We start from the raw sequence: 15,986 nt of genomic DNA, 5'->3' as shown, positions 1-15,986 counted from the left end.
TTATTTGATCGATTCAAAGACCAATCAACTTAGTTCGATTCACTTATTCGATTGATTGACTAAGTTCTATTCATTCGATTTAGTTAGTTTTCATTTCTATTGATTTAGTTAAATTTAGCTCTAAAAAGTCCGAACAAACCGGGCATAACAATACGGGTGGGTATAAGCTCTTATTTTTTCTTGTTTGTTAATATAACAGGATTTTACCTTGAGAACCAGGTTCGATTCCCGCTACGGAACTTTATACATTTCACCCTCAAAATTCCTCCCTTAAATAGAAACACTGATAATCATTTCTGCTACAAATTTTTAACCGAAGCTTGAAGAAGACATTCATTCATTCATTCGCATTGACTCTCAAAAACATATACTTCGTAATAAAAAAATCGTAATTTATTTTCGCAAAACAATTTTTAGTCGACATAGTTCTCCATATCATATGTTGTTATGTTAACTTCATTGTTCAACAAATATACCTTCTTAATCTCTCTACCCTCTTACATAATTTCCAAAAAAACACCATTTTTATTGAGTCACCATTGTTATACTCACTCAAAAGCTCAAGTTTTTTACAAAAGAGAGGAATTTGGGAAAAGGGTAGTTGAAAAAATGAAGTATGTGCTGGTAACAGGTGGTGTAGTAAGTGGTTTAGGAAAAGGTGTTACTGCAAGTAGTATTGGCGTTGTTCTTAAAGCTTGCGGCCTTCGCGTTACTTCTATTAAGATTGGTTGTAAGAATATTGGGTCCAATACTATTTATGTGGACACACTATTATACAGATTGTATTTGTTTGCTATCGTTTAAGTTTAGCCCAATATAGTGATCCATCTGGATAATATAATACGGGCATATTAATTACGTCTTATAAAGTATGGGCCGGATATCTTAATTGTGTAGATACCCATTAGGTTACTAATGCATGATGGGCGCATTAGATTAAGGAGACTATATATAAGTCACCTGGGTTATGGTCCCTAGTAACATACAATAACCTAATCTCCCTGCATCCCATCAGTAGAGAGATCCTATTGGTATGTGTGTCTACTAGAAGACTTAATCCTGAAGACCGTCCCTCCCAACCATTCGTCATGTAATCAGGTACGCTTCCGCATCTAGTATTTACCGAATAATTTAGTATGAAGTTTATGGTCTCAATTCGGATTAAATCTAACAAGTGGTATCAGAGCCACCTTCATATTGAATTATTTAGTATTTTATGATTTTGTTATAGAGTTTCGGGTTGAATTTGGTTTGTTCAGGATAATTATGTTTCGTATAATTTGGTTTGCCTATGGGATTTGGATCTGTTAATTAAATCTATTCAATTCGGTAATCGCATGTCATTTCCGCCAATTTCCATGTAATCAGTTTTTGGCATAGTGCTTATCACGTAGGATATGGCCCAATTTTGATGGTAATACGTTTTATGGTTAAGTCTTGATACTTTTGGTTTAGGCAGGGTGTCAAAATTGCACAAAGCTGCAAGCTTTAGTTTGTTATTTTGATTGATTATACCTTTAATTTGGCACTATATATTACGGAGTACATGCTTTAGGAACAAACTGCATTATATCTGATTGATTACTTTGCCAATTAGCATTACTTCGGACGGATATGTCTCTTTCTGTTCACCAGATGTTTGTACCGCATGCTATTAACATATTTAGGCGTTAATGTTTAAGATTTTTACACCTTGACATGGTGATTAATTTGGGCACATGATTTAAGTATTACTCCTATTATATTGTTCTTATTATGGAGTTGTTGAAAATTGGGTTAAATTTTTGTGGCATTTGGCTATCATAGTTATTCGGGATTGGCATGTGGAGTATTCAGGTATATTATTATGATTATTATTATTATAATATTATTATGTCATAAGGAAATACCCATGTAATATGCATGCGGTTAAGGATTATGGCAAGGGATTAGGCAATTTAGATCTTATCAGCGAGTTCAGTTTTAAATTGTTATGAAGATTAGAGATTTTTATGGTTACGTTATAATTTTCATGTATGCCATAATTTTTCATTTGGTTAAGGACATACTTTCAAGAGTATTGACATAATTGAGAATCTAAGTCATATGTTCTCTGTTATTGTTTTGGGACATGTTGTATGTCTGTCAATATTTAAGTGATGATTGTCGTATCATACTATGATATACATGGAACTTGATTTGTAATTATGGGCAATAAAGAATTGATGATTTTCGTTACTTTTAAGTATCATCGAATCATTCATTAATGTGAGTTCAAAGTTGCATTCACATTCCAGAAAATTATTGGATTCAATATATTTTGGCTATTTGGTTCTTTATATAAGGTGTCATATATTTTGAGTTATTTGATTGAAACAATAAGTCGCCAAAGTGACCTCTATTGCGTAGATTAAATAATTTAAAATATTAAGACAATTGTGTGATTGGATTTCATGCGGGTAATGGTCGGCCCAAAGGAAGGCTATTACTTGGCCGGAATTCAATCATACTTGTGGTGGTAAGTATGTAACAATTGTAAGGTTTCCATGTGAATATTAAGTCGGCCCAAAGGAAGGCTTAATGTTTGACAGAAATTTATTGTTAATACTTGATCACTACACCAAGATGACCACTTACAAGTTAATTTTATGTCCAAAGACTAAACTTAATGTTGTGCTAGGTGTCTTGTGTTGATGGGGATGCCAATATTGAATCTGAAAATCAAGTTAAGGGAGTGTCATTATGTTTATGACACTCATAAGGATTATGCCCATAAAGTTTTTAAGGTGAATAAATTCAGTTTTTGGTTTAGTGTGGGCAGTTCATGCGAATAATGGTCGGCCCAAAGGAAGACCATTATTTGGCCGAATTACATATACACGTTGGGTAATAAATATGTGACGATTATTCGGATTTTCATGTGAATATTGAGTCGGCCCAAAGGAAGGCTTAGTGTTCGACGTGAGTTTATCGTCAATATTTGATTACAATTACTAAAGAGTAATGTCTTTAACTAGTTAATATTTACGTCTAATAACTAAATATTAATTTCGGAAAGACACCTTAATTATTTGAATTTATTCAAAATATAAAGATGTTGTTTTGTTCATTCAGTTTGACATTTATGGTTATTATATCTGTCATTTCAGTTACATTCTCAATTCGGATGAAATTATTTATTAAATGAATGGTAAGAGAATGTGAATTTTATCTCAGTTCTTTGTGATCTTACCTTGCTTTAAGAATGTATAATTCTGCTTCTCATAAGGTAAAAGTTATCGTAAGGACTAAGGTATGTAACTTTGAGAAGTATTACATTCAAAATGCATGAGTTTAGTGATTATCTAAGGCAATATTAAGGAAATATTTAAGGGCATTTTTCAGTTAATTAAGAAGATCATTAAGAAGCTGCAAAAGTCAAACTCAAAGAAATAACAACAAACATAAGGTTAGACTTTTTTAGTCGTTAGTTTGTTAAGAGTTTGGACACATAAGAAAAATCTAGTACCAGTTTTAACGCTTGTCGTGTCGGTAAAGTTAAACTTCTCATTCGGTTTGTCCAAGGTTAATTTTTATATCCAATCATGTTTGGTGGGTGAATTTGGTTTTTCCACCCACATAAGTTTATTGATGCAAGTATAATTGAGATGTTACAAGCCAATTGATGATGAAAGATTCATCTATTTGGGGCATGTCATCATCTAAGTTATTTGAGACAGTCAACTAATTTAGTTATCATTAATGACTTGTTCCTTTATTTGAATTTGGAAAATTCTTTTTGGTACCACCTTAGGTGGAATTCGGATATTTTTCATATGGGTAAATTTGGTTCTTTGTCCATTGAGAAATAATTAATTTTGTGTTTTCCAAATTCAAATAATGATGAATCCATCATTGTTGATAGCTTTATATAGTTTAGATTTTAGTCTCTTTCAAGTAAGCTTGCATTCAAGTTCAGTGGATATAAAGAAGAAAAGAAACTACAATTCTTTTCGGTATGACACATTAAAAGGAAAATTAAAGTTTTGTGTCAAAATGAAATTGTTAGCCTCTTTACTTCGGATATTCATATTTAAGGGGATAAAGACAAACTAAAGGGAGATTAGATATGAAGTGATTTCAGATGTCTTACTATTAACATATATGGATAAGTGAACCATTTTATACTTAAGTATTAATGGTTTATATTATTATGTTAATTTGTAGACGGAGTTTAGGCATGAATATCTAAATCTCATTTGTCATAAGTTTTAATTTCTTGATGTTTTTAGTACATATTTAACTGAGTTATTTTACTCGGTAAAGGAATAATTATGTCATCTTTGATCTAAGTGTTAATACTTTGGCAAATGACTATTAAGGATCACAACGTCAAGGTTATTTTAAAGAATTTATAGAGGAGTTTGATCTCGTATTTGATATTATTACACCATATGAGGATTCTTAATATGGATGGTGTAGTATGTATGCAAACAAGATCCTAAGGCCTGGTAAGGAGTGTGATTATTCATACTCTTTTCCATATTACTCTAATTATAAGTTCTTAAGAGTGCAGCTATCTCTGGATAAATTTCTAACAATACCATTGACTATTTAATCATAGTGTAAATAATGTACACATCCGGTATGTCCAACTAATTAAGGTTGAGGTTTAAAAGTCATAAGGTTAATAGTTGGACTTAAGGATAGTCAATGACTATTTTGTTGGATAGTACTTAAAGTTTTAAGGGTAATAAAGTAATGATCCCACAATAAAGCTATTTAAGACGGAAATTAAGGGGTTCATTGAGAATATTGAGTTTGAGTGGGAGAAAAGGTAATTGACATTGTTTTAAGTCTCCTTATACATGATTATAAGATCAATTTGGTTAAACAAACTCAAATATCTCAATAACCAACTCATTAGAAGATCCACATAATAAGGTAAATACAACTACAATAATTACATTGTTTTCCTATATGGATAAAAATGGACAACAATGTAGTGACGGACTAATTAGTTGTAATAAGAGTTAGAAAATGGAATGCTAAAGATGATTTAATCGCCTTTTGCCAAACCATTGAAGGTCCTAACTCATATAAGTGGATTGATGCCATAAAGAAAATAAGTCATTTGATGAATGATGATATTTGGACTTTGTTCCATTACCTAAAGTGTGAAATATATTGGTTTCAAATATTCATTTGTTACCAAGAAGGGTGTCAAAGGTAATGTGACAATCAGGATCATCGTGTCGGTATTGACTATAAAGACTTTTGGGCAAATTCGGTTTTTTGGTTATATTGGATGAATGGTAAAGGTTTGTTTTGCAATTGTGACATTGATGAAACTATTCGGTCAGTAAGAACTAGAACTTTGATTCAATAGATTCAAAGTAGATTTTTTCGCAATAAGGGAATTCATCCAATAAAGCTCAAGTAAGGTTTTTCGTCATAAAGATTACAAATCGCTTTTTGTCATCTTATTCGTTTTAGATGAATGGGTAGATGATTGTAGATACTCAAGATTCAGTGGGAGTAAGTAAATATTTCTAATTAATACCCTTTCAGTAAAGGAGACAAATTAGTCTCAAATGCCCTAACGAAAATATTCAGAAAAATTCATTAATGCTTAAATTCATGTGTCTCAGGAAATATTTAATGTGTTTAAGTATTATGGTATAAATTTAGCTTGTATGCGTTTGGATATTGCGTACATTCTAAAGTTTGTTGGACAGATTTTAAGGCAATACGGATTAGGATCTTAGATCCACTAAGGGCAGCTAAATATATTGTTGGTCATTTATATTTGGAACAAAACATTATTTATAGGAGGTCGATTCAGGTTGAGATCATTCGGTATTTCGACTCCTAGTTGGTTATGAACATTTGTCATGAGGTCGCAAATTTGATGCGGTATTGAAAGACCACTTAAGTGATATATGACAAATGTGCGATTATTACGATTTCTAATAACATTACAAGTGATGTCTTGTTTAAGAAACAATTGAGTGAAAAAGTGTCAATTATACATGTTGATACAAACTTCATTTTTGGATCCGCTTACTAAGGAATTACCACCACGGTCTTTCTTGAGTTAATTGCTCAAATGGGTGTTTCGGTTTTTAAGGAAATTCGGTTTAAGTGGGAGTTTGTCATGTTAGACACATTAAAGTTTACGGTTATTAAGTTTCGAGAAATAAGGTTTTCGGTTTTTACGGTTTCACTCAGATTATTTTGGTTGATCTCACTAAGGTGGACCAGGTTGGAAATATACATATTTTGGATCACATCCGGATGTTGTTTCCATGCTACGCACCTATATTAGATTCATGTCGTTGGTTATATTGGCATACGTGACCATTGAGGGTCCTGTTACGACAAACTGTAGCAAAGGCCGCTTTGATCCTATGTTAGTATGATTGATGGACCGAATTGCATAAGACGGTTGGATTGTTGATAGCACTGTTGAGCGCGTAAGGTTATAAAATGAATACAATTTTTCAGGTGTCACACACGATCTGTATTTGACCCAAGTGGGAGATTGTAAGAATATTGGGTCCAATACTATTTATGTGGACACACTATTATACAGATTGTATTTGTTCTTTATCGTTTAAGTTTAGCCCAATATAGTGATCCATCCGGATAATATAATACGGGCATATTAATTACGTCTTATAAAGTATGGTAGGATATCTTAATGGTGTGTAGATACCCATTGGTTCTAATCATGATGGGCGCATTAGATTAAGGAGACTATATATCAGTCGCGCAGGTTATGGTCGCAGTAACATACAATAACCTAATCTCCCCGCATCCCATCAAGAGAGATCCTATTGGTATGTGTGTCTACTAAGACTTAATCTCAAGCACCGTCCCTCCCAACCATTCGTCATGTAATCAGGTACGCTTCCGCATCTAGTATTTACCGAATAATTTAGTATGAAGTTTATGGTCTCAATTCGGATTAAATCTAACATTGGTTTGTCTCTTAATTTGTTTTTAATTTTGTTTATTTTTCAGGGTTTTGCTGAAAATTACATCTTTTTTTGTTTGTTTAATGGTTATGTTATGGACCCCTATTGGAAGCCCTTGGCGGTTTCGGATTATGATTCATGTTAGCCGACCCCAAATTATTTTGAGACAGGTTCTTAGGTGGTGTTGGTTTGTTGCTGTGTGCCTAATGTGTTAATTGAGTTTGAAAATGTGTTAATTTTTCAGGGTTTTGCTAAAAATTTCATCTTTTGTTGTTGTTTTGTTTGTCTAATGTTTATTGTATCAAACCCTATTGGAAGCCCTTGTTTTGAGTTATGATTCATATTAGCCGACCCCAAATCATTTGGGACTAAGGTTCTAAGGTGGTGGTGGTGGTTGTTGGTGTTAATTGAGTTTGAAAATGATTTATTTTCAGGGTTTTGCTCAAGTTTTCAACTTTTTTTTGTATTGTTTGGTTGTTTAATGTGACAATTGAGTGTGAAAATGATTAATTTCTTCAGGGTTTTGCTCCAGTTTTCACCTTGGTTATTGTCTATATGTTTAATGTGTTGATTGAGTTTGAAAATGGTTGATTTTTTCAGGGTTTTGCCTGTTTGTTTAATGTTTTAATTGAGTTTGAAAGTGTATTTTTCAGGGTTTTGCTCAAGTTCTAAACTTTTTCTTGTATTGCCTATTTGTCATATCATGTGTGTTTGATTAAATTTGGTAAAGGTAGTCTTTTTGGGGTGTTTCTCAAGTTTTCAGCCTTTTCAATTTGTATTATCTGATATGTTGATTGACTTTGAAGATGTTCAATTCTTTCCTGCTTCTCTACTGTGGTCTGAGGGTTTTGGTATCTCTAAAGAGATGTCCAATTTGTTGTAATTGGATATTTGATTGCATGATGTGTGCCTTTCACATGGTTGGATAAAGATTGGTGTCAATAAGATGGAAATATTTTCTACGTGGATTTTAAATTTCAGTATCGGGTATTTAAGTTTGGTATCTTCAAAATGTGATATTTGTAAACATCTATGCTTTTCCATGCCGATGGTTTGAAGTTATCTGCATAACTACAGATATATCTGAAGTAATTCCTGTTGAAGTGCACCCATTCTTTTAAAAGAGAATTGTTATTTCTGATTTTTCCACATTTGTTCGAGTAGTTTTCATATGTGGGCAGATTGTTAATTTTCAAAACTTTCCGTTTATTACAGATCCTTACTTAAACACAGATGCTGGCACTATGTCTCCTTTTGAGCATGGAGAAGTTTTTGTACTAGATGACGGGGGAGAGGTTAGTGTTTATCTATATTTGCATTGCCTTCATATGGAAAATTACCCATATATAATACTCGCTTTTAGCTGGTGATGTATTTCGCCCACTTATTAATCGCTTTCATGAGATATCTTACAGTTTCGACTAGCTTGCAGCTTCACTTACTAGTTACTAGTTACTCATTACTCATTAGTCTTCTAACTTTTATAGATGTTTGAAAACCTTTTAACTTCTGGTCATTTGTTCTTTAAAGTCATTGCTTTTGTGTGTCTTGTTAAAGTGCTGCCGAAATTATGTTTAATTTCTTGAAATTTCTCCCCCTGCATAGCATGCTCAGTTTTGCTGTTTATATTATTCTGACCACCATAGCCTCCCTTAATACCTCTTTAGGTGCTTGATACGTGTACAAACGAGTGATGTTTGTTGTTTCGTATTCATCTTTTAGAGTTCCATCATTCTCCGATTAATATTTGGAGATTATGCTGATAGAAATCAATGTTAGGCCTTCAGAATGTTGATTTCTGTTTTTCTTTTGTTAAATAAGGTGGACTTAGATCTTGGTAACTATGAGCGCTTTATAGATGTGACGCTTACTAGAGACAACAACATTACTACTGGGAAGATATATCAGGTGAAATTTGATCAATATCTTAAATTTAGTCTTATGGCAACAATTTGGTCAGATAACTAACTCATGTACTTCATTACAGTCTGTTCTTGATAGGGAGCGAAAAGGTGACTATCTTGGAAAAACTGTACAGGTGATTCCGAAATACATAGCTTTAGTGCCTTGATGTCTTTTCTTTTGATTTGAGCAAGTCGTGATGCATTTAATCCTTTGAAGGTTGTTCCACACATAACAGATGCCATCAAAGAGTGGGTTCGGTCAGTTGCAGCAGTTCCTGTTGATGGAAAAGAGGGGCCTGCTGATGTTTGTGTTATAGAGTTGGGAGGGACTGTAGGTAAGCTCGTAAGGATGCGAGAATCATTAGGTGTTATCCCTTATAATATTATAGGTACTAAATGTAAATCCCGTTTCAAATGTGAAGGTGACATTGAGTCGATGCCATTCATTGAGGCTCTACGTCAATTATCTTTTACAGTTGGTAAGTCTAAATTTCTTGTAACTGTTTCCATTTGGAAGTGCTGAATGTTCTATAATTTCTCAATTATTTCTCTGTAAAAATACAGTTTTTTTTTGGACGAGACGGTCTCACATGTATTACTCATTTAATTATATATTTATGGGCTGGGACATGTAAAACCTTCTCATTAAATGACACTATTTGTTTTGCATTCCCTTTACAGGAAAAGAAAATTTTTGTCTTGTTCATGTAAGCCTCATACCTGTTCTGGGAGTCGTGGGAGAGCAGGTATATCTTCATCTCTGTCTGTTCGCTTACTTTCACTGTTTCATATCAAATTTGTTAAGAGAAGTTTTCATGTTGTCCAATGTCACCTTCTTCAGTTTTTTTTGGTACATTTCTATCTCATCCATTATCTGCTTATGTATCCTGTAATTTGACATGTAGAAAACAAAGCCTACTCAACACAGCGTTCGAGAACTTAGAGCATTAGGCTTAACTCCGCATCTACTTGCTTGCCGTTCTGCACAGGTCAGTTACTTTGAAAATCTAGCTACTATAAGTATACGTCTATACATATAAGATGGGATTAAGTTGTGTTTTTTTAAAGGATGTCAAAATGACAATGAGCGAGTAATTGAGTAATCTTGACTCTTGACTCTCTTGAGTTCTTATTTGATAAAATATACAGCTATTAGCACATTTCCACGGTTTGCTGATCTTGGTCAGTAATTTGTCCTGTTTAATGATGAATGCCATTTGTCGATTCACAGCCTTTGTTAGACAATACAAAGGAGAAGTTATCACAGTTTTGTCATGTTCCGGTAAGTGGCTGCGAGAAGTTCTTATGCTTTTGAGCTTGGAAACGTTTCAATGATAATAATTGTTGTTTAACAACCGTTAATGACTTTCTACAGTTGGAAAATATTCTTAGCATCCATGATGTTCCCAACATTTGGCATGTTCCACTTCTACTCTTGGTGGGTCTATTGTTTATATCCTAGGTTTCACAAACTTCGTCACATTTTACATGTTTAACTTTTACTTCCAAAGTTTTTGTGCGTCAAATATCTTTACAAAACATATTATCCTTTCTTGTATGCTGCAGAACCAAAACACTCATGAGGCTATATTGAGACAACTAAATTTACTCGAGTAAGCTGTGCTTTCTGACATTTATTTATGTCACGTGTCTATGTGTTGCGGTCTTGTAATAGATCTGTGGCGAACAATTGTTTGTAAGTGCTTACCTGGTTTGTTGAGGCCTCAAAAGATTTTATTACTTATCTCGTGTCGAATGTGCATAGCCTAAAGGCCTATAGCTTACTTGATTCTACCCATGATTGTTTTCAAGTTATTCCTGAATCCCAAGACTGGCTTCTGAGTATATGATTACTGCCTCTTTCCCCTTGATTTTCCAGTATTGCTGTTGCTCCTGATTTGCAAGAGTGGACCACCCGCGCGACAAATTACGATAACCTAACAACCTCTGTTAGTATCTAAGTGCTTAATCTTGTCTTTTTCCAATATGTTGCTCTTGCTCCCCACCCTCCTTGCTAATTAATGTGTGTCTTTAAAAATCTCGTTTTGGCAGGTTAGGATTGCTATGGTTGGAAAATATGTTGGTTTTCAAGATTCTTACTTGTCTGTTGTAAAGGTGACTCATTTACCACTTCTCATTCCTTTGGAGCTTCTGCTTTCTCGGCATTGCTTCCTAAAAATGTATTTTGTAAAGACACGTTCATTAATAGAACATCGTACGATACTTGAAGAGAATGTTATATAGAAAAACAGATTAAGGATCTTAAACCGATGATGGGACAATTTTACATCCACTTGCTTGTCATCTTAGCACAGCTTCTGAACCCACTTTTACTTGAAGCAAAATTGATATAGTGGTGAACTCTTGTGCAGGCCCTTTTGCATGCTTGCATTGCATGTTCTTTGGAGCCCACTATTGACTGGATTGCCGCTTCTGACCTAGAAGATGCAAGTGCCCAATCGGTATCAATCTTCTCTAGCTCCTCGGAAAGTTACGGACCATGGCAAATCTCATATTGCAGATAAATTACTCTTTTTTCTATAATGATTTTTTTAATATTCTTTTTTCTTTGGCAGACTCCTGATGCACATGCTTCTGCGTGGCAAACTCTAAAGGTGAGCTTTGTTACCCTAAAAATTGTCAGATTTCGGCTTACTGTTTTTACTTGACTCTGTATAGTCACTTCTCAACTCTCAACTTCTTATACCTGTCTTCTCCGTAAGAGAGACTCTTTGGTTGCTGACGATAATGCCATATGTTTTGTTATATTTAAAAACTCAGTTTTTCAAAACAGTTATTCTGTAAATTTAACAACAGTGTATGTATCTGTAGAACGCTTCATGTGTACTGGTCCCCGGTGGATTTGGTGATCGTGGAGTAGGAGGAATGATATTAGCTGCAAAGTATGCCCGAGAGAATAATGTACCTTATTTGGGAATCTGCTTGGGGATGCAGATTTCTGTCATTGAATTCGCCCGATCTGTAAGTACATCCACAAGACCACAACTATTTTCCTGCCTTTGCAATATTTGTTGGGTTGACATATCTGATTTTCAATTATTATTGACTAATTGTGTAGATTCTGGGATGGCAAAATGCTAACAGTGAAGAGTTCGATGAGAAGGCCGCAAATCCCGTGGTCATATTCATGCCTGAGGTATGCCATGAACTTTCCACTATCTCTCAATATATGTAGTCATGTAGAGATATAATGTAAAATCTGTTGTTTTCGATTTACCAATACAAATTATCGGTCAAAGTCGATAGGATTAAATCTGAACTCTTACTCCAATAGAGAAATGTGTGATATATACTTGCTTGCCTTTCTAAATTATCTGTTATCTGTGTATCTAGGGATCTCGAACGCACATGGGAAACACAATGAGATTAGGTTCACGAAGAACCTTATTCCAAACTCCAAATTGTGTTACTTCTAGATTGTAAGCTAATTCTCTCTTTCGTTCATGTTTTGACATTAGCGTGCGTAAATATTGAGGCTCTCTCCTTGTCAGTTGTCACATTCGGTTTTTTGAAGAATTAGCCTGAGTAAACGTAATTGTACTTGCATTTGAAGTTCGCATTTCTATAATTCCTCAAGGCACATTTGGAATCATGGCCTTTGTTTTTCTTTATTTGGTATTGTTCAGGTATCAAAACTCAAGTTTTGTGATCTGAACGTCACCGCCACAGATACGAGGTTCATCTTGCTGAGGCGTGGTTTATGTAGTGTCATATTGTTTCTGCACTTGAAATTGTATTAATAATATATGATGCAGGTAAATCCAAATATGATTGGTGCTCTAGAAGATGGCGGCCTGAAATTTGTTGGGAGGGATGAAACTGGCGAAAGAATGGAGGTATGTTCCCTATATATTCAGTGATCAGCTTCTTGTGTATGGCTCATATGACAGTCTATGTTCTAAATTCCATTATTTCCATCGTCTTTCATGTTATCTTATGACGGACTTAAACAAATTATCGTAAAACCACAACACGAGTGAACTAATTGATTACTTCTGGTTGTCAAATGATCTTCTAAGATACTGTATGAAAGAGGTGAGTAAGTAAAAAAGGGTCACTAGACCACTAGCTAAAAGGTTTGTTAGCGATATTAAAAGAATTTCCGTCTCATACGATAATTCTTGTTTTCTTATATACTACTCAATGTGTTACAGATATTAGAATTGCCTGGTCATCCATATTATGTCGGCGTTCAATTTCATCCCGAGTTTAAATCAAGGCCTGGAAAACCTTCAGCTCCATTTTTAGGTAAGTTTTTGTATGTAACTTTTGAGACGAGAAATACTCGAACTGCTATTGAAAAAGAAACTCGTCATTCTAGTCATGGAGAACTAATGTTATACCATACCGATTACCAAACTGCTATCATAGGTCTTATACTGGCGGCAACCAAGCAGCTCGAAGGTTATCTAAAGACTTTTCAGAACGGGAGCTAGTTTGCACGTGCCAGCTTTTCTGTTATTCTTTTATACCGTCTCTACCATAATGGTAAGCGTCTCGTTCACAACCTTCAAAGTAGTACATAAATTCATGCGTAGAGACTGAGAAATTTGGTGCATAGCTGATTAACAGATAGACGGTTGTTGTTGAGACTCTTATAGAATGTAGATACATGGCTTTACTGCTATCAGCTGAAAAATCAGCTGATTTCTTTGTGGCGCGCTTATAGTAGATCTGGAAAAACCACAATTAGGCTCCGGAAAGCCATTCTGTTGGTTTTACCTTAAGCATTCTGCTTTTGGCATTTCTTTGGTTTTCTTACGAGAATATTTCTCTTGATATTTGTTTCGAAGTCATTTTCTACTCATCATTTTACGCTCTTTTAAGTCTTTTAGAAAGCATTCAGACGAATTCCGATCCAATCCCCCTGAACATTTGAGCTGAAACATGTTTTTCAGCAAATCTGCTTTTTTTTTACTGCTACAATAAAAAAATCATTTTTTCCGAAACTAATTTTGCACTTTCGAAAAAAGACTCAGTATTTACAAGCGTGCAGTAAAGAACCAAAATTGCATTACAACATTCTACTGGCTATCAATATAAAGTGAGATGGTGAAATAATATAAAACAAAACATGTTTCTTAGAATCATCGAGCCCTAAATCGATATTCTTTCAACGGTTTTTTCCCATGGTATCTTCGAACTTTGGCAGATTACATATGGTACCCCTCATTTTAAGTTTCTACATATGATACCCATGTGTTTACCTTTTTTTTTTCCAAAATACCCTTTACCAAACTTCTGTATCACTCCGTTACTCCCATGACTAATGATCCCTTTTTTGTTATTTAATACACTGTTCGAGGGTACCGTGGAAAATATCCGTTCTTTCAAAGTGCTTGAAGGATATGTTGTCTTCTTTGAAATGAAATCTGTTTTTGCATCTTCATTTGTGCATAAAAATTAGCAATAAACTCCTCAGCTTTAACATCAATCCCTTCATCCTCAACTTGTTCTTCATCATCATTGTCGAAACTCGTCGTTCCGTACCCCTTATACCCAACATCCTCATAATCACCACCTTCATCCTCAAACTCGTAATCAAAGTCAACAACCTCCGGCCTAATACACGGCATCTTAAACCTCAACGAGCTATGCCGGTTCATCCGAAGATGAAACACGGGTGTATCATCGAACGAGAGCTCACGCTCACGCTCACCATACCGAATCATATCCCTAGACACCTTATGGTGACCCTTAAGGTACTTAGGCATGTGCCTTAACTCGGCCACAAGCCTACATTTTAGCAACCCACCTTTCCTAGCCCATAACAATGCTAGCCTTAAGAGTCTCCATGCTCGACGAGCCGCGTCGTCGCATGTCGATCTTTTCATTCCCATGTTAATTAATTATGTTTCTTTAGTTGTAATATGAAAGTTTTATGTCTTTTGCAAGTTTGTTATTGTGGAATAAAAAAGTAGTTAGTTATGCATGGGTATATATATAAAAACTATAGGATATAATTAAATAATTAATATAAAGTTTAATTGGATTATAGGAAATGTTGTAACGCGGTGTGATTGGAGAGAGAAGTAGTGAGTGTGTAACCAAGGGGCTTTGAAACACGGTTGTAAGTTGTAACATGCCCTCCATACAGCTGCTCACTACTGTTGCTTCTCTGTTCTTTTGTTTGGCTTTTCTTCCAATTTTTTGACCTAGTCTTGGATTAATTATCATTCACAAATTCTTGTTTAAGACGATAATATTTCTTTAGGAAAATGAGACGGCGTTACTGGTGATATCAAATATCGGTACTACCCTCTCACGGGCAATATACAAGAGACTACTAAAGTAATGGGCCTACATAAAGGCATGTGAGAAGGTGGTAATGAGATTGGCTACCACTTGGTGGCGCGCTATCATATACGGAGTAATAATAAATAGTTTCTCTTTAAATCATTATTTGGCCAAGTCGTCTTCTTTCAGAAATGCCTTATTTCGCATCATGATAAGGCCTCTCGAAGTGCCGGAGAAGACATAGGTGGTGGGACACCCCATGTGCTTTCCCACTCACACCCTAAATGGGTTTTTTGTGAGAGGAAATGGTATCCGTCTGACCATTTTAGACGGATATGGCGGTCTGAAATAAGAATTTGTGTTATTTGGCAGTATTTAAATTCGCTTTATGATTTTTTTTTGGTACTAAATTTGCTTTACTATTAAAATGGATATTATTGTCTTAAGCAAGACTACTACTCACTCCATTCAACTCCACTTTGCAATTTTGGTTTTTACACGGATATTAAGGAGCGGATTAAAAAAAGTATTAAAAGTACATGGGGAGAGAGAAAGAAGAGGTTAAAAATATTAAAAAAACATAAAGGTGGGGTTTATGGTGGGTTAGTGTGGGGTTTGAATGGCATTTTTTGTAAATAAAGATTTTCAATAAGGATAGAATTGTCAACTTTTTTAGCCAAATAAAGAAACCTGTAAAGTGGAGTTGAATGGACGGAAATGGAATACATGTAAAGTGGAGTTGAATGGAGGGAGTAGTTGATTATGGTTATATCCCGATTGTGGAGTTAGGTAGTTATAAGACGGTTGAATGTATGTGTTGTTCTAGTACACAAATTTGTTATTCATGAGTCATGATGTTCTATGAACTCATTTTAGTGGAACACTA

General features: G+C 34.6%; 1 protein-coding gene and 1 pseudogene across 1 annotated transcript; one reads left to right on the top strand and one right to left on the bottom strand.

The window, feature by feature from the left end:
• The first annotated feature begins 311 nt into the window (after nucleotides 1–311).
• LOC141591687 (uncharacterized) lies at nucleotides 312–13,624 on the top strand (annotated as a pseudogene).
• Nucleotides 13,625–13,795: 171 nt separating this feature from the next.
• On the bottom strand, nucleotides 13,796–14,783 carry LOC141591696 (uncharacterized). Its single transcript, XM_074412118.1, has one exon. It carries the CDS (start codon nucleotides 14,701–14,703, stop codon nucleotides 14,194–14,196), a length of 510 nt encoding a protein of 169 aa, XP_074268219.1. The 5' UTR covers nucleotides 14,704–14,783; the 3' UTR covers nucleotides 13,796–14,193.
• Nucleotides 14,784–15,986: the final 1,203 nt, after the last annotated feature.

Source organism: Silene latifolia, chromosome 1 (genome assembly GCF_048544455.1).
Source record: "Silene latifolia isolate original U9 population chromosome 1, ASM4854445v1, whole genome shotgun sequence".
In the NCBI taxonomy this organism is placed as follows: Eukaryota; Viridiplantae; Streptophyta; class Magnoliopsida; order Caryophyllales; family Caryophyllaceae; genus Silene; species Silene latifolia.
The sequence above is the reverse complement of the archived record's forward strand: the minus strand, read 5'-3'. Positions and strand labels throughout refer to the sequence as shown.

What these genes read in the sequence shown, in the direction of transcription:
- LOC141591696 (XM_074412118.1), bottom strand. Translation starts at nt 14,703, where the DNA reads ATGGGAATGAAAAGATCGACATGCGACGACGCGGCTCGTCGAGCATGG.